At 43.1% G+C, this 19790-nt stretch overlaps 1 protein-coding gene across 1 annotated transcript in view; it reads right to left on the reverse strand.

Moving 5' to 3' along the window:
- PHEX (phosphate regulating endopeptidase X-linked) overlaps positions 1 to 4293 on the reverse strand; it is a 113801-nt gene extending 109508 nt beyond the window's left edge. Inside the window, exon 1 of the mRNA XM_056329663.1 lies at positions 3497 to 4293. Coding sequence (XP_056185638.1) covers positions 3497 to 3608 — 112 coding nt within the window. The 5' untranslated portion in view covers positions 3609 to 4293. The remainder of the gene's footprint in view (positions 1 to 3496) is intronic.
- Between the last annotated feature and the right edge of the window lie 15497 nt (positions 4294 to 19790).

Genomic DNA, 19790 nt, shown 5'->3' on the forward strand with positions numbered 1-19790 from the left:
TTTAAAAATGTGTATTACAGCTGCCACTGAAACTTAAGCATAGGAATTGCTAATTTCAGACACTGCTGCCAGGCAGCAAATACGCAGATAATTGATACTTGGGATGAGGATGGGAGAGTCCCAAGGGCTAGATGAAATAAGACTCAGTAGGTGTGCTCAGTAGACATGAAGCAATGTAGAAATGTCTCATTATATTCACTATTTTACTAACTCAGTCTATGGCAAAAATAAAATAAAAAACAGAACAACAACAAACAAAACAAAAACCCAAACCCCAACAGTGGAATATATTAAGGTATCATAGCTTTACCAATGCTAACAGTTACAAAGCAGTTGCTCCTGTAGTTATATATTATTCAAAAGGGATAGGAAAATGTGAAATCGTATTTCAGCACAACAAAATTTTACTATAAAAAACATTAAAGCTAGAATTGAATATAAAGCTGTTTCACCTCTTCCAACCTCATATCTTTAATGGCAATTAGTGACAGATATAGATTTCAATGAAATTTTCTTAGAAACTGAGAATGTAAAACTATTTCTGGAGAACTTTACTGAGGCTTGCATTGAGTCAGTGAAACACACCACCTCCACAACCTTTGGAAATTAGCTAATAAATACACGAGATTTTGAGGCATACAAAGATTGTCATTGCAATATTGATGAACAGTAGAAAATAGAGAAGTAGAGGTCTCCAGAATAAATTCTGAACCACATGAAATACAAGTAAGTGCCTATTAGTTAAGTGTTGTACTCCTCCTGAATCAACTTTTCCCCGCTTTAAACTTAGCCTTTTAGAACCTGTCCCGGTTTTGAAAGGTTGCTAGACTTTTTTTCTTAACAAAGCAGAGAAAGGAGAGGAAATCCCAGATGCTATTGAATTCTTTTGCACTTGATGGAAAATGAGGGAGAACAAAAAAGAATCTGAAATAGCCCTTTCAGTAAAGAATCTGAAGTAGCCCTTGCAGTTTTCATACTCATAAATAAAAGCAAAATAGAATTTCAGCTGGCTTTGTTCCATTTACAACTTCATCATTAGAGCAAATGAAAAAATTCTTTGGCAGTAATGTTTGCTTTTTAATTAACAGCTACATTTGATTGAAAAACTTTGGTTGGTTTTGTTCCCTTGCCTTTTTCTTTTCTTTTTTTTTTTTTTTTTTTCTGTTGTTAAGAGAACTATTCAGTACATTATCGCCTACAGTTGTGGTTATGACGTCCAGTGTCCTGGCTTCTTCCCTTATAAGCCTGCTTCCAGATTCTTAGGCAAATATACACTGTAATTAAGTTCCTTCAAAAAATCTGAAAGGGGAAAAGGCATAAAACATGAAGGTGCAAATAATGTGGATGTTCCTATAACCTGAGAGGTCCAAAGGGCTATCAAGTCAGGAGGAGAGGCTACCAAACTGGGGTTCAAAGGAAGCCCAAGGGAACTGGAGAGGAATCTGCTTCCTTTTGCTCTGGCCCCAGCTCCCAAGAAGGAGGTGACCCCTGTCCTGCCAGAGTCCACAGCACTCTCTGGAGTTCCGAAGGCCGCGGATGTTTGCCATGTGATGCCAAGGGACTCCCCTAGCAGCTCTCTGCTGGAGTCATGGTATCGCTACAGCTGGTACGAGCAAGTAACAGTAAATAAAAATATGTGATTCTCCCAGATTCCTCTTAGAGTTGCAGGAAGTCTGAGAAGAAAGAAGAGAAGCAGGAGGGGGCTATGTTTCACTCCTCAGGCTGGAAAATTGAAGGGAAATTGTTTCACGTCTACCAGAAACAGCAATTTTTGCAGATTGAAGAAAAGTCACCTTGAGGTGCCTGAAATATTTCACATGACCAGAAATACTGGTCGTCTTTTCTGCAATTTAACAAAACTAAGGAAGAGTTAAACTCAAATGTACAAACAACACAGAGTGTCACAACGGAATATGGAAACATTGCATTGAGAGAATGTTAAACCAAAACAATTTAACTTTTTTCCTTTATTCTTTTATTTGGAGACCTCAGACGATTTCCAAACAAATCATAAAAACATTTTGGTTGACCCAAGACCAGCATTTTTATTTTCTTAGCAGTTATGCCAATGAAAATTTTGACACTGAACCCCTGGCTATGGAATAGGCCTCAGCACACTTAGGAAACTATCTCTAAGAATTAATATATTTGCTTGAATTTTCATGTCTGGTCTATGCATACTTTTACCTCTGACAAGCTATGTGGTAAATATCTTTTGCTTTTTACAAGGAATAAACGAAATAGTGCTAAAAAGAAGAAATAAAGTCTCTTCATTACTCCTTGGTGTTTGCTATTGTATTCTTCAACTGAAAACATTATTTTTCATCTAGAAAAAATATTTTGGACTAACAAGTCGAAGACTGAATCCTACTCACATTTATAAAGAGTTTCGTTGAATTGAGAGGGATTACTCACATACACAAATGTTACTTGCCTGCACATGTTTGCAGAATTTGCTCTAGAGCAGAGAACCACTGAGTGCAAGCCTGGTGCTTTAAATATTCTACAGAAAACCTGGCATAATTGTCTCTGTTGTGATATAAATGAAGCAGACTTTTCAAACAAGATCAAAAGATCATAAAGGATCAGAGGGAAGCAAAAGGTACACTTAGAGGCTAAGTTCCCTCCAGTCCAGGGAAATCTGTCTCGGTCTAAAGAAATGAAAAGTTGGGCTGAATTATTCCAAAAGAGGGTCTGTCTCTGCAAGTTCCTAGAGGACACAACACTGCTTTCTCTTCTCTGCTTGGTGGTCCTGGGTACAGGACACATCATTTCGTAGGTGTAGGCATATGCTTCCACGTGATAGTCCCACAAAACTGGTCTACAGATGATTCCAAATCCCAGAGAGGAAAAATTAATTCCTTCCCTGTTGTGTCCAGTTACAGCTTATAAATCTGATCAAAACCTTTTAATTTTATCCCAGATGCACCCTTCATGATTTTTGCAAAGACAACTTTGCAATTCATCGCAGAAGAAGAGAAAGATCTAAAAAATGTGCAAACATATGCATTATTCAAGCCTTCTGCAGGAATTTTAGTCAAGCCCTAAATGAAAACCAAATGAAGGAAACCCCAAAAGTTTCCATAAAACGTGTGCGCTACAGATTCATTTTCAGGAAACAGAGACTGTTAGTCCACGTCGGTCACATTATGTGAGTTTGTAATCAGCATTACTGATACATGGTATCTCACCCATCACTCCCCGTTCTGCCAAAGCACCCAATCCTGGCTAGAACACATTCCACTGAGTATGCAAATTTAAATTCAGCATTCAAAAATTTACGTGAGCTCACACTGCATCTTCCAGCTCTAGTGTTCCCACAACAAATCCCTTTCCTGATGCATTTGCATTTCAAGATAAAGATAAAACGGGCGGGGGGGGTGGTGGAGAAAAGATCGAGATTTTCACCAATACAAGCTGTGGAGCACAAACATTGGCACCAAGCAGACAGGCTGGGGAGGGTAGCGTTCAGGTTAGCCTCGACCTTTTCACTTACCCAGGAAAAGCATGGTGCCAAGCACAACGGTGCCACTCACAAAGATACCGAGGGCGATCCATGTGGCTTTGCTGGCTTTTCTTTTGGCCTCGGGTCCCGTCTCTCCTTCCATCAGGACAGCTGGGGATGTGCTCGCTCCCGCAGAAGCCCAGTTTTCCTCTGCTGCTGTGGTATCAGTATTTCAGCTGTTCACAGACTGCATCCATAGGCTCTCCTCCTCCTCTCTCCTACTTATAACTCCAGGTTTCTGTTGTGAACCATTTCCTAGGCACTTCCTGCTCTCTCCCTTGCAAAGGAAAATCACATGTAAGTAATAGCTGTCTCCTACGTTTTCCTCTGACCAGGAGGAGGAAAGGCAAGCAGTGACCACTGCATGTACAGCCCTTGCTGCCTCTAGAGCCTCTATGAGCCAATTGCTCAGCAGTCCCCCTTATCAGGGGTTCCGAACACAAGGATTTCACAACGTTGCTGAACAGATGTTTTAGCTATTCAAACGTATAGCTGTAAACCCTTTACAATCAAAGCAGGATTACTGACAACTTTTACAAACATGAGACTGATGGAAGGTTTTCTTTTTTTCTCCTTGCACTTATTTAAAAAGACTAATTATCTGCTGACTAGTTTCCTCGTCTTAAACCATTCCTGCTGCATCACTTGGCTTCACCAGAAGAGATACCGACTCAGTGGACAAATCCCTTTTTAAAGCTTCCTAAAAGCTCTTAGAATATCATGTAGCATTTTATTTTGGGAATTTGGTATGTGACACTGCGTGCCAAAAATCACAGTCATGCAGCACAAAGCAATAATCAACACAACCTACAGAATAGTGCTGCTTTAAAAGCTAGATTATTTTTTTTCCAGGCAAGATATTTTAGTCCTTGCTGAGACACAAGGAATCCTAGGAGATGATCCTATGCTTCCAAGTCAAGTACTACTGTGAGCTTAGTGGAAAGTATCTATTCGGCACTTCACGTTGGTGGGGAATAAAAATAAAATAAAATAAAAAGCCTTATTCACATGGATTTCTCAGTTTCTGGTTTAGGCTTGATAATCCGCTCTCCAAGTAGCAAGGTTTCCCCATTCATCAAGTAACAAAATTAATCATTTCAAGGTGAATTTTCTGAGCTAACTATGGCATTCAGCCCTCCGAGGAGCTCTCGCTTCTCCAGAGCTGGACTCTCATGCAAAACACAAGGGTGCAGGGAGAGACAGCACCATGCTCATGCTCCCAACAACAGGTTATGTGTCTGAGTCACTTCTATGTGGATTTATGATTTCTTATCTCAAGCCCCCACCCATCCTGATAAAAAAATGCAAGTAGAGACAAGAAAGGCATATGTCACAAGGTGTGTATGACAGCAAAGGTATTAGTTTGGAGACTGAATGTTTTTTCACTGTGAACACGTGCACACAAGTTGTGCTGCATGCCAGATGGGCATAAAGGGAAAACCCACTCCATGCAGAAGAAGACAGAGTATGAAAGTCCTGAAACCCTCACTCCTCGACCCTCTCTACAGCCTGGCTGGGGTCCTGCAAACAAAATGCTCTCATTTCTTACTCCTGTCCCTCTTTGCCAGCAAACTCCAGGAGGGCATTCTCATGGCTCCTTGGCACAGAACAGGAAAAGAAAGCATTTGTTTCTTTTTACCTGCCTACTTGTCCCACATTTAACCCATTATTTTTGACATCCGTCAGCTGAGGAAGAAGAGGTACATGACGCCACAGAACCAGGATCACACACCTCCCAGTACCAGAGTTCCCATTCATGCATGAATGACTCCATGGGTGTGAGCAGATCCCTGGTTATAAACAATCTCCAACACAAGTCTGTTACCAGCATTTAAGAAGGTATTTAAGTGACATCGGTGCTATTGAGTCTTCATGTTAGAAATTACTAGGAGCCTCAAAGGGCCTGCCGAAAGGGCAGAGTGTTGACACAGAAAATGCATGGACGTGCTGTGATCTCAACACTTACATGATGAGAACACTGAGTAAATCTCAAAAGGACCTTTTGACAAGCATTTGCTATTGCTTGCCTAATGGTTTTCCTTCTGTGTCAGTATTGAACCACTGACAGTAAAAATGCTGAACAGTTATTTCTGAATATTACGAATTAGGAGCGATCCAAGGAGGAGTAAAAAAAAAACAACCCATCATCATCATCATAACCATAATAAAAGGAGAGCCGGCATGTTAGTGAGCCTTTTTAATAATACACCTATGCATACTGTCCATCAGCTTTATATCCCCCCAACCAACATGAAATGGTCACATCCCTACTCAAACTCCCACATACTTCATAACTTTAAATTTTTACTCCCTAGAGAAATACTAGCATGTACTGAATATCATGCTCTATCAGTGTTTCACTAACAGCATTTTGCTTTCAAGGTATGATCTCCTTCTAGGACAACATGAGTCCAGAAACCAAGAACAGCTTTCAACAGTGCAAAGCACCAAGCAGTTATTTCCCTCAGGAAAACTGTGGGGGCAAGAGGGAAAAGGGAGATAGGGAAGCAGATAAGAGGGAGAAGCTGGACAATTCAGTCTCCTCCCAAACAGCCAGAGAAGATGAGGGCTATGGGAATGTGGAGATATCCCAACAAGAGCCAGCAAGCTCCAGCTACAGGACACCTCTGCAGAGCCAGCCCCAAGCAGCACATGATCCTTCTGGCAAGAAAATCACGAATTAGCTGCCAGCAACAGAATGACCTCTTAAGTTTAAGTGTGCGGGCTTATTTACAGTGTGACATAGTGTAAGTGCCCTTCCCTCTTCCTATAGAGGCTGGCTGTAGCCAGTAACTCAGCTTGGTTTCTCTAGTATGTACAGAAGTATGAAATCAGGGCTAACACAAACAGCTGCAGAGGTCCATTTCTGACAGTGTTTGAAACGGTGCAAGGAGTAGATGTGAATCAGCTTCCGACACCGCTGATCAGTAACAGAAGTTTGTAGACTCTGATACGTGTTTCTGATGAGTATGCTAGGATCTCGTTGCCTTGTTCATCATAACTCCAGCAGCTGTTTGGCAGGTACACAATATACACGGCCATGCTTACTGCTGGAACTGCTAACAGCACTCCTGGCTATTATAGCTCAATAAGGCACTTAACGAGGCTGTGAAAAGACCCTGTTAAACATTCATAAAGCACTGAATAGACATTGGGGGAAAAAAAGTAATAATTAAATGCACCATGCTCTAAATCACTCTTCATTTGCTCAGAATTGCCTCTGACCAAGATCCCACTCAATGGGATCACTCTGGCATTTACAGCAATGCTGGGACAACACACAAATGTTTCTTGCAAACCCTCTTGGAACACGCTCTAGGCTGAACCCCAGCAAGAGTGTCCCAGCTTCTAACAAGTCCGTCACAGCAAGAGTGTCCCAGCTTCTTGAAAAAGTCTGTCTAGCTACGTAATTGTGTGTGCATGCACGTGAGTGTACACTCGCAAATACAAGCACGTGTGTGTTACCTTGCTCCCTCACAAGCAGACACAATTCTCACTTCCATCCATTATGCCAGAGTCAGAGCTAAAATCAATAGCACTGTGTCAACTTCTCCCAACATAGCGTGGTTCAAGGAAGTTCCTGTTTCTTGAGGTTTGATTATTCAATAGACACACAACCACCCACATTTTGCCTAGTTTTCACTGGCAACAGTCAAAGCCAGGGTTACACAGGTGTTGCTGAATGTCTGGAACAACAAAACAGCCTGAGGTCAGCACACATTCAGCCCAAGCTTGTTGAAAGACCTGCTTGCAATGAGTCTGAGCACTGTAGAATGTTACTTGTCTTTCTTGCATTTAGGTAACCTCAAAATGTATTAAAACAATTACTGTCACTTTCAATACATACCGAAAAAAAGAGTTTAAAGTGTAAAAATGAAAATAACACATGTAAAACATATAAGGTTACACCAATACATTAGTTACAGAAGACATTTCCACAGAAGACACTGTCCTCATCGTGCACGTTAAAGACTTGCCCTATCTGGGAGGCAACTGACAGGTTACCTTAGAGGAATTAGGTAAAAGCTTGACAGAAGCAGTTCACAATCAAAGATTCACAGCTTTGATGATGTCCTATCAAGCATTTTTAGTTCGTGGTAAAAGTAAGAATATAGCTGCTACCATACTGTTGGAGGCAGAGCCACCAGGTACAGTTTGAGTGGCTTCAGCAGGAAAGCAGAGCTATATGCTGGCTTCATTGAAAGATTAATTAGCACATGCCAGAGTAAAGGCTGTATTCCATTTCATTTCAAGTGTTCCACTATGGGGCCTTGAACTGTTTTTTCAAACTATGCAGCCGTTGTAGCCAGAACTGGCCACCTGGGCTTTCTGTACACACAATGTGTTTGAGACAAACCCAACACGCTGCATTTGAAGACAGCTTGGCCATTTGTTCTCAGATCTCCAAGTCTTACAAATGACACTGTCTTGGCTAACAAACCCCACCCCCGCCCTAACCCAAAAGTTCCATACTACAGCCAACAGCGACCGTACTCTGGCACAAATTCACGTCCTTTATTCATGTGACAGATACAGCTGGAAATAAGTAACTCCATTGTTTTCCCCTGGTACAGCCACATCACAGAAGGTCTCAGTGCAGCTGTGAGAATGTGGGTCATTAATTAAGAGCCAATACAGAGCCAACAGGCCTTGCACAGCTCTGAACATTGCTGGTGGCAAGTTTTTCCAGTAAATGCAACCGCAGCTTTGGAGAGACCACCCTGCAAACCAGAAAACATTGTCCTCCAACACTTAATTCCCCAAATCAATAATTTTTAATTCCAAGTAGGCTAAGCTATTCTCATTACTCCAAGAAAAACTTGTCCTTGCTGCAGGAAACATTGCATTCTCTGACCAAAAGGTGCTTGTATCTAACCCAAACAGCAACTCACTATGAAAGCCAACATCTGGGATGATTAAAGTTAAACCGCTCAAGTTTGCAAGCTTTTGTAGAGCTGCTTTTGAAAAAGTACTTTAGTGAAACAATGCATATGTTCCTGAGCAGAAAGAACTGTTTTAGGTCTTCTAGCAATTTTTCTTCAAGAAGCAGATTAAATTATAGCCAAACGAAACACCATTTCTCCTAAAGACACATTCACACTATAACAAGAGTGTGTTTACATGTAGCCATTACATGTGCATATGCCTCGTCTGTCACCCCACTGTATAAATTTAAATCTGGAGTCTGTGTCCAGTGTACATGCTAACATAGACTGCAGAAAGACATGTTAGCTGTGGATTAAGAAATATACAACATACTCTGGAGTATCTGAGAGCAAATTTTTTTGGCTTTTTTCATATGGTCTGACTATGAACATAAGCTGAAAAGGCACTGAAAAAGACACTGCTGGACAATGTGGCATTTCCAATGGCCACAGCAGTAGCTGCAGGGGTGTAGACAGGATGCAGCAATCTGCTGTTTCTTTAAAATATTGCATCAGGGCTGTCAGAGTTTTACCCACTTACTTTGCTCTGTCCAGATGTTCGCTCACAGCTGCCAAAGACTATTTACTTGAACAGTGGAAGCAAGGAAGCTTGCTTTTCAGTAAGTTTGTGCCTCATGGATGAATTTTCAGGTGTGTAATGAGACCCATATTCACCATTTGAAATCAAAAGAGGAGGAGAACCACCAGACCCACACGTGGCTGCTGCCAGTATCTATCAAGCAGATCCCCCTGCTGTGCCCTCCTGCCCCTCAGAGAAGCACGTGCCTCCTTCTGCAAAAACGATGGCTCCTGCCTACTCTCACGCTTAGGTCTCCAGCAGCACAGGACTATCTTCAGAAGCCACAGAGCTCAGAGACAGCTGAAGCCAGGAGCAGAGCAATTGCTCCACAAAGGCACCACTGAACAGGTAACTGGGGGCACCCTGTCACTGTGAGAGGGTATCTACTCACTTGCTTGTGCTAACTTTTGCAGAAAACCTGAAAAAGCAGAGCAAAAACTCCACCAAGCGCTTCATTACCCAAGAGAGTAGAGCTCAGCAGTCCCATAATGTACCAGTACTGGTAAAAGCTCTTCTTGCATGAGGGCCATTGGGTCACATCCCTCTTGCACGACAAATTCTCCTGTGCCAACTAAAGGCTATACACACACTGAAGCTTTTGTAGGAGACACAACAGACCTTTCCACTCAGGCAAAAATTTGCCAGGATTTAATGTATTTGAGCCCAAATCCCCTCTGTCAAATTTGGTTGAAGCTGTCTGACAAGGTCCAGCGTTACTGAGCAAGGCTGGGAAGGAGGGAAGGGGGGACAGAGGAAGTGAAAGCACAACTGCATAACCTCTGTTTTCAGAGGAAAACAGGCTGGCCAAAACAACAACAACAAAAAATATCAAAAAAGCCCAACCCTGCTCTTCCAAGTTATTGCTACAACCAACTCAGGATCTTCCTGAAGTTAAGGTTTATTTTAATGCATTTTACTAAGGTGGATTCTTTTTCTTCTCCCTCTTCTCAAAATGAGATTACAATTAACTGTGCACATGGCTAAAAGCCAGAAGAATCCCACATTAAATATGATGTCCTAAATAAAACACCCCATGACAACACGAGATTTTGTGTCTCTTGTTCAGTGGAGGTATCTCTAGCGATTCTCCGTTCTTGTCCCAGTCTTGGTGCTACTCCAGCCATTGTGCCCGTGTCTAATAATGACGTGCAGCAGCCCCTCAGGAGGGTTTACATGTGTGTGGTCATCACGTTCTCGAGAAAGGGGAGGCCAGAGGCAGCTCGGGTTGAAACCACAGTACAAGGCTCCATGGGACAGGATCATCAAGACCAAACACTTGCTTTCCTGAGGTCACAGAAATCCTCAAGAACCCAACAGTTAGGCACTAAATATAATTATATTTACAGGCCAAATTGTTATGTCTGACAGCCTTTCCCTGAAGTTTCCAACATCTCTATTTAAAATAAAGCTTTGTTGTTCCCCGTGCCCAACCCCCCATCAACACAAGGCTATAAAACATACACAGATTTGTCACTGCCTTAAGTTTTTATGGATTTATAACCAAACCTGATTAAAAACAAAATAAAACTTTGAATAAAATCTGTGTACACTCATATGGACTATTTGCTGTACTTGCATGTATTTCTCAAAGTCAGCACTTCAGATTCTCACTAAATTTGAAATGAAGAGCGTACTAGCTTCAAGCTTATCACAGTGCTTGGGCAGAGGATTTATCTAGGACCACAGATAGACATGTAGGGATTTTCTTCTTTTGTGGCTTATCTGCATACACTGGAGTAGGAAAGTAGGTGTTCCGGATTACTTGGTTTCAATTTCTAGTATCTCAAAAAAAATTTTGCATGAGGAAAGCACATATCTGAAAGGGGCTTAAGCAAAAATGTCATACATTGTTTCTGCTCTGAGCAAATAATTTAAGAAAAAGCACTCATGCCACTGTAAAAGGCAAAAATAGAAGAGAAAGATAGCAGAAAAGTTAAAATAGCATTAGAAAAGGTGGCTGCAGCTTGTAAGGGGATCCAAAGACTCAGGGATGGTACACGGCAGAAGACACCCACAACGCTGTGTTGAGCCATCACAGGCCGAAAGAAGAATAAATGGAATAATGAAAATTTGAAGGGAAGCTCTGCTAAGGAAAGGTGCGAGTCTGCAGCTGCTGAAAGGCTGCAGGATAAAAAAGTCAGCGGCAATACACGGTCACCATGGAAGGCAAAATGAGCATCAGAATAAGGATTTCAGTACTGAGCTTTGTGTCAAATGCACCCCAACTACTTATTAGGTATCAAAAGCTGGATCATTATGTGGTATTGCTCCCTGATAAATTTCACTAGAACCTGAGAACAAGTAGCTGGACTAGGGACCCTCTGATAAAAGTTCCTCAGTATGGCTCTAACTAGCTACTTTTAGAAATTTAAATAACTGTGCAAAGAAACTAGCGATACTGTTAGCAAAGTTAATAATGATGACAAAAATAGTGGTGATCAAGCATGCTTACAGGGAAAGAAAATTATGTTGACCAAAGCTGAATCTTTTTCTAAAGCTTGCAGAAAGGATCACACTCTTCTGAAAATTTTCCTTGGCTTCTTCAATATGCACTTTTCAAGCAAATGACAGAATCTTAGTCCATTAAAAGATGCTGATGAATTCACAGAGCTTCAACAATTTGATGCTATTTCTGCTCATAGTTCTTTGAAATTACTGAAAACATGATCAGACTCTTCCTTGGTTGAACTGGTTGACTGAAATCGGAGACTCATTACCCAATTCTCCAATACTCAAGTCAAACATGAAGATTGTGCTTTTAATAAAAAGTGGTAGTGATGATAAGTATCTTGCAATTTGGACTAGCATAGAAATAGGATTGGCCACAACATACTCATAGGATTTGCTTTACCTAGGCAAAACTTACAGCCAGACAGTAAGTTTCCAAAAATGAACTAGGAGTATCACGACCTTTGAAGCAGTAATCCATGGGAAAAAATAAGAGCCTGTAGGGGTGTATGCTGTGCCTCCCCAACCCAGAGAGAAAACACTCACAGCCATACTACATCTGGACGAAGACACCAGAGAGAATTTCCTACTGGCTTCCCAAACGCGACTTGATTCTGCACCTGGGCACAACCCGCACCCACGCTGAGGGCAGCTGGGAACAGACCACCACCAATACAAGTCCTTAATGAGAACTGCAGTGTGTTAGGGGCAACAGAGAGATCAGGATCCCAGGATGTGGTCATGTACCCCAGGCTATTAACTATTTTAAGTGAAAGACCTCCATCGCCTTGCAGGCCTTTCTCACACCTCCTAAAGCCTAAGACCCACTCCTCTTCAACAGGCACTTCCTGACTTCATCTGGTACCAGACCTTACTCCAAAAAAGCAGTCTGAGAAAAAGCAGTGCCAGTTCCAGCTTTCCATCAAGCTACTAACCTTTTCTAGAGTTAATTCATTCCCTTTGCAGGCACTTCTCACGCCTTTCAGAGCACCAGAACATGTTATCAAGAATAATGCAAACGCAGCTCATTTCATTCTGGGTCAATTGGATAAAATGCACAGTCCTGTCCAAGATTACACACTGCGATGCCATGACTGCACTTCCTTAAGTCATTGCAGCCTTTGCCTTCGGAAAACATGTTCTTAAGAGGCATCATGTGTTTTCAACTTCATTTCATAAAATCATTTGTGGCTTGCTGTTTTTATTTTAAGCATCTACTTTTCTTCACTATACCTGTGGATAAGAGCAACTATAGAGCACTATTTTAAGTTACATAAAATATTGCATGAAATGCATCCACTATTGCATGAATCTGGAAGCCCTGTAAAACATTGAAAGGTATCAAAATGCATTTTGATTAGCATGACATAAAATGTACTTTAGTGTGTCTCTAGTTCAGGTGTATTTGAGAATCATTTGTTCGTAACCGAATGCTCAATAATAGCCAAATTTCTGCTACTCACTGAAAAATGATTCACCCGCTGCCACCAGGCAGCCAAGCAGGTCCTGAGAAGCCAGGTCACAAGCATGATCCAGGCCTAGCCCATGTTCTCCTGCTCTCCCAAATAACACACGTTCAGTACAGGGAAGCACTTCTACTAGATGAAGGAGAGCACTCTGGAGTGCTTCACCATGGCCCACACAGCTTCCTTCCACCTGTAGGTCAACGAGCAGCTCCTTACCTTTGTAGTAACATGATAGTACTCCTTCTGCACGTGGATCAAAACCCACATTGCCAGTTTTGCTTGTAGTGAAAATAATGAAATAATGGGTCTTGCGCTTTTTTCTTTTATAAAGAACATAGCAAAGCAGATCGTTGGCCAAGAAGTTCATGTTGCGCAAAATGGGTGCTGTCCACATATTCTTTAAAACAAACCCCTTGTGAGAAAATGCATCTAAAACTTGTGTGGCATTATCATCATAGTTTTTAACCTAACCTCAGAAAACAGAATATGATCTGCCCATTTACTTGAAATGAACTGGGAGAGTTAAATTACTAACATAAACAAAACTTTATTTAGGAGTTTTGAAGGTATGAATAGCAACAAGTAATTGAAAAACAACACATACACACACAAAGCTACATGTAAAGTATCAACACAGATACAGCTCTTCATTTCCATCAGATCAGAGAGGCATGTGGTTTCTGCTGGGTCACCTTTTAGCTGCTCCCAAAAATTCAAACTGAAACTTCTGGATGACTGAAATCATAGTATCATAGACTATCTCAACTTGGAAGTGACCCACAAATGACTCACTAGATGGGACTAGAAAAACAATAAAAAACCCAAGGAGTAACTCCCTTAATTCCTCCCTGTCATGGTTTAACCCCAGCCAGTAGCTAAGTACTGCGCAGCCACTTGCTCATTCCCCCTGCCCTGGAGGGATGGGGAAAAGAATAGGGAAGGATTGGAAAACTTAAGGGTTGAGATAAGAGCAATTCAATAATTGGAATAAAAACAACAACAACAACAACAAAAATAATAATAATAATGAATAGGAGGGAGAAGGGGAGAGGAATGAAATCCAAAGGGAAGAGTTCTCTCAAGTGATGCACAATACGGTTGCTCACCACCCGCTGACCGATGCCCAGCCAGTCCCTGAGCAGCAGCTCCCAGCAAACCCCCCCAGTTTATATACTCATCATAACATCCCATGGTAGGGAATGTCCCTTTGGCCAATTCAGGTCACCTGTCCTGGCAGCGTCCCCTCGCAATCTCCCATGCCCCTCCAGCCCTCCCGCTGGCAGGGCCTGAGAAATTGAAAAGTCCTTGACTTAGTATAAACATTACTTAGCAACAACGAAAAACATCAGTATATTATCAACATTGTTCTCACACCAAACCCAAAACACAGCACTGCACCAGCTAAGAAGAGAACTCCATCCCAGCTGAAGCCAGGGATACTCCCCTACATTTTTAAAGCAGTTATAAACGATGATGCTACAGCTTTTACTTTCAACATTTTTCCCTTACCCTGCACATTCTTCTGACCTGCTCCCCACCATCATCAGTTCCCATGCCTGCACACCACTCAGGTCTGTGGCACAACGATGAACCAGGCAGGTCCATTTTAAACAGATTCCTTTCCTATCCATTCAGTTCAGCAGTGTAGCTGAAGTGAGATCGGTTCCCCATCTCCTTTTACCATCTCTGCTTCCTTGGTTTTAACCTAAGCAGTTTGCCACATGAGCACAGGAGAGCCAGCTGCCACTCTCACAGCAGAAGAGCTAATACAGGGTGGTGAGAACAAAGAGGTGGGAGTGTAAAGATGACTAGGACCATTTTACACGGCACAGCTACCAAAAGAAATGCCTTCACAGCAACCCCTTCACTCAAGCTGCACCACTGAGGGAACTGGGTTGAACAGATTTTAGAAAATGCTCCATTGAGTAAGAAAGTCTGAAATATTTTTGATCTTTCAGAAGTTACAGCTAATTAAATTATCATACATCCCTGCATATTCATGTGCATTTACTAGAAAGGTATCTAGAAACAGAAGTTCAGACAGGCAGGGGACAAGGGGGACCATACCTTCAAGTCTCAGCAAACCTAGTAGTCAGGTCTGTCTTGTAAGCAAGCTCTTAAATAAGTTCTAGCATGACCCACAGACTGAAGATACACACCACATAAGAAATGTTTTGGCAGCATTTCAACTTTTCAGATTTAGCTCAAGAGAATAACCAGTCTCATTATTAGGGATAAGAATTCCAAAGCTTGTCAATATTTTCATGCGTGCGGGCTAAACAGTCAAGCAGTCAGCAACTTAAGAATGGCTGGGACTTGTTTTAATGAGGCTGTCTCTTTCTCTACTTACCTTAGAAGAGCACTAAACTCCCTAAACTCCTCTCTTCCCTTGTTTACTGTCTTCCCAGTCACATTTAAAAGTATCACTTTTTTTTTTTTTTTTTTTTTTAGGTTGGAGATGTTTCAGGAAGGCATTCCTGCACCTGGCACATGGCCCTCCAGAAGAATCCAGGTGACCAGTGTCTGCTGTCTCACCTGCCCCCTGTTAGCAGGGAACCCATAAACAGGAGTCGGCTGCAAGCTTTCTTTGTGGTGAGAACAGTGGTCTGCCCAGAGCCATGAGTCTCTTTTTTGTCCCTCTCCTTGTCCTGCAGCTCTGACTCCCATGCTGCCTGTGCAATCCACCTGGTACCCCAAGGAGGGGGGCTTCTGGGTGAGCACTGCACCTCGCATCTGAGCGGGCCCAATACATCCAGTGCTCCCAGCCTGCTCTGGCCTTACTGCCCCGGTGCAAACTGTGCCCACGGCACACCTGCCACGTGATGCAGCAAAAGGTCACAGCTGCATGCGCGCATGCTGGGCTAGACAAGCACAGCCTTTCCATTCTACACACCAATGGCTTTGGATTGTACCCAGAAACAGGCTCTCCACATCTCACATACGTCCTGGGCTGTAAGGCACTTCTACATTAAGGCAAGCTTATTTTTGTCAGAACTGGTACAGATCATCAAGGGTGGTGCAACACAACCTCCTCATGTTCTGCACTATTAGACATGCAAGTGACAGCCTGGACAGCTTTGATGCAGGAGTCAGTGTATATGATAGGATGAGTGAGTGGTTTGGTATCTGTAAGTGAACTGTAGTCCACCACCTGCTAGCCCCATCTCCCATGCACGGTAAGGTTTTGGGCTAGCTTGGGTCAGCATCCTGTTTTTGAGGTACCTTCAGCAGTTCCCAGCTCACACGCCATATGGTGTCAGAGACAACAGAAAGAAGTAGACTTGAAGTGGGCAGGACAGAGAGCTTTGGCTGGAACTCAGGAAAGAAAAGAGTTCATGACCTCTGGAAGAAGGGACAGGCCACTCAGGAGGACCACAAGGATGTCATGAGGTTATGCAGGGAGAAAATCAGAAGGGCCAAGGCCCGGCTAGAACTTCATCTAGCTACTGCTGTAAAAGACCATAAAAAAATGTTTCTGTAAGTACTTTAGCAACAAAAGGAGGGCTAAGGAGAATCTCCATCCTTTACTGGATGTGGGGGAAACACAGTGAGAAAGGATGAGGAAAAGGCTGAGGTACTTCATGCCTTCTTTGCCTCAGTCTTTAACAGTAGGACCAGTTATTCTCCAGGTACCCATCCCTCCGGGCTGGAAGACAGGGACGGGGAGCAGAATGAAGCCCCCACAATCCAAGGGGAAACGGTCAGTGACCTGCTACACCACTCAGACACACACAGGTCTATGGAGCCGGGTGGGATCCACCCAAGGTACTGAGGGAGCTGGGGGTGCTCACCGAGCCACTTCCCATCATTTATCAGCAGTCCTGGCTAACCGGGGAGGTCCCAGGTGACTGGAAGTTGGCAAACGTGACACCCATCTACAAGAAGGGCCAGAAGGGGGATCCAGGGAACTACAGAGCTGTCAGCCTGACCTCGGAGCTGGGGAAGGTTATGGAGCAGACCATCTTGAGTGCCGTCATGCAACGCGTACAGGGAAACCAGGTGATCAGGCCCAGCCACCAGGGGTTTGTGAAAGGCAGGTCCTGCCTGACCGTCCTGATCTCCTGTGACAAGGTGACCTGCTTAGTGGGTGAGGGAAAGGCTGTGGATGTTGTCTGCCTGGCCTTTAGTAAAGCCTTTGACACCATTTCCCACAGCATTCTTCTGGAGAAACTGCCTGCTCGTGGCTTAGACAGGTGTAGTGTTTGCTGGGTAAAAACCTGGCTGGATGACAAGGCCCAGAGCGGTAGTGAATCAAGTCACATCCAGTTGGCAGCTGGTCATACATGGTGTTCCCCAGGGCTCAGTACTGGGGTCACTTCTCTGTAATACCTTTATCAATGATCAGTGGGTGAGGGGATCGAGTGCACCCTCAGCCAGTTTGCAGATGACACCAAGCTGGGCAGGAGTGTTGATCTGCTGAAGGGCAGGAAGGTTCTGCAGTGGGATCTGGGCAGGCTGGACCGATGGGCTGAGGCCAATTAACTGCTGGGTTCTGCACTTGGGCCACAACAACCCCAAGCAGCGCTACAGGCTTGGGGAACAGCAGCTGGAAAGCTGCCTGGTGGAAAGGACCTGGGGGTGTTGGTCGACAGCCACCTGAACATGAGCCGGCAGCGTGCCCGGGTGGCCAAGAAGGCCAGCAGCATCCTGGCTTGTACCACAGATAGTGTGGCCAGCAGGACCAGGGCAGTGATCGTCCCCCTGTACGTGGCACAGGTGAGGCCGCACCTTGAACACTGTGTTCAGTTTTGGGCCCTTCACTGCAAGAAAGACATTGAGGTGCTGGAGTGTGTCCAGGGAAGGGCAACAAAGCTGGTGAAGGGTCTGGAGCACAAGTCTGAGGATCAGCTGAGGGAACTGGGGCTGTTTAGCCTGGAGAAAAGGAGGCTGAGGGGAGACCTTGTGCTCTACAACTACCTGAAAGGAGCCCGTAGGCAGGTGGGTGTCAGTCTCTTCTCCCAAGTAAAAAGCAGTAGGACATGAGGGAAGTGCCTCAAGTTGCACCAGGGGAGGTTCAGATTGGATATTAGGAAAAATTTCTCCACTGAAGGGGTTGTCAAGCATCGGAACAGGCCGCCCAGAGTAGTGGTTCAGTCCCCATCCCTGAAGATATTTAAAAGACATGCAGATGTGGCGCTTAAGGACATGGTTTAGTGGTGGACTTGGCAGTGCCAGGTTTATGGTTAGACTGTGATCTTTAAAGGTCTTTTCCAACGTAAATGATTCTGTAAGTGCATCTTTACTATGACTTCTTAAGGCACATGGCTGTCTCAAAACTAAGTCCAGAAATTGTAGGTAGATGTCTTGCCTTTCCCTAGTATTTAACCATTATATATACGGTAAGAGTTTTGTAATGGTAGCAGAACAATTTTACTACACAACACAGGTAAGAATTTCAAGGAGGATGCTATCCTCTTTAAAAATAGGATAATTAAAGGAACACAAATTGACTTCTGTCAATCTTCATGGGGTTTTAAACAATGAACTGCCAAAAACTTGTTGCCTGGAAAAAAAAAAAATCTGTCATCCTTCCATCCCAAATAACTAACCAGTGGTTATAAAACAAACACACCTAAGTGTTCCAAGAGATGCCAATCATTAGTGTGTGATTTCCCAGGATGCCACACAAATTAAGAGCTGAATTTGGACAGAGCGTGGAATAACAGAAAATAATTTTAAAGAATCAAACCCATCTGTTTTTATAATTAACTAAAAGTCAAAGAGGGAAGTGTTGGTAATACTAGCAGCCACTAGAAAAAAAAAGCTTCATTAGCTTTTTAGTATATACACTCATCTTTGACATTCTCATCTACAACTGTTGTAAAATTCCATAGCTGCTTGTCTTTGTATGTACAAAGACTACTCATACTAAGCCGTCTCCACTATACATCAGTAAAATACTTCTGTCTTTAGGTCTTTCAGAGTAAAGCATGCTAACGGTGCTGCACAGGCATCTGCACAGGCAATATGGCACACAATATGTCGTGCATTTGTCACTGAGGTCATGAAAATTATCCTCAAGCAACATACAATGAAGTTGTCATGGCACTTCGAAGTCAAATGAAAAACCCTAAAAAAAGCGCTGCTACAGCTATTATATTTTCATATATTTGCCAGTTCTCATCAGTTTTTCCCAGTTCCGTGAAATGAAGACAGCAGAGATGTCAGTGACATGCTTCTGCCTTCCAGCCTTGCATGCTCACAATGACAACCCACAAGAGTTAAACCCTGCAGTTCCCTCTCCTTTGGGCTTCATGAAATTTGTATTTATTTGCTTAGGTAATCCACCTATCCTAAAACTCCTTCATCTGAATACTTTCCTTTTGGTCATCATTTAATGTCCAGCAGTTAAGTTCTCTCCCTCCTAAAATACTTAGAAGCCATCTGGCAATCATTACTTAGCAAAAACCACCCAAACATTTACAATGTCTCTTCCTTCTCCCTCTGATACTTACAGAGGATAAGCTAGGCATGGCTACCAGCAGCACTCTTTTGTATGTCCAGATGTGCTCCCCAAATCCCACCCACCCCACCCCCCATCTGTTGTGCTGTTTCCAGTTCCTCCTCCTGGCTCATTTCCCCAGTTCCCATCCATCTTAGCTCTTGCTCCTGCATCCTTCATTTGATGCTGTACAGGGACACTTCTCATCACGCTTCCAGTCATGAAGTGCATTTCACCTTCTTTCCTTCCTTTATACTTCTTCCATTTCTACCTCTGAAGCTCAAGTGCACTAAATGCATGACCACTCTATAAATTTCTGGACTGCACATCCTTCCACCCTTCACATTCCACATTTCTAACTCCTTGCGCCCTAAAGCACCCACACTTCAAAAAGGCACTTCTGTGTTTCTTTATGCTATTATTA

This window comes from Falco biarmicus, chromosome 2 (genome assembly GCF_023638135.1).
Source record: "Falco biarmicus isolate bFalBia1 chromosome 2, bFalBia1.pri, whole genome shotgun sequence".
Taxonomy (NCBI): Eukaryota; Metazoa; Chordata; class Aves; order Falconiformes; family Falconidae; genus Falco; species Falco biarmicus.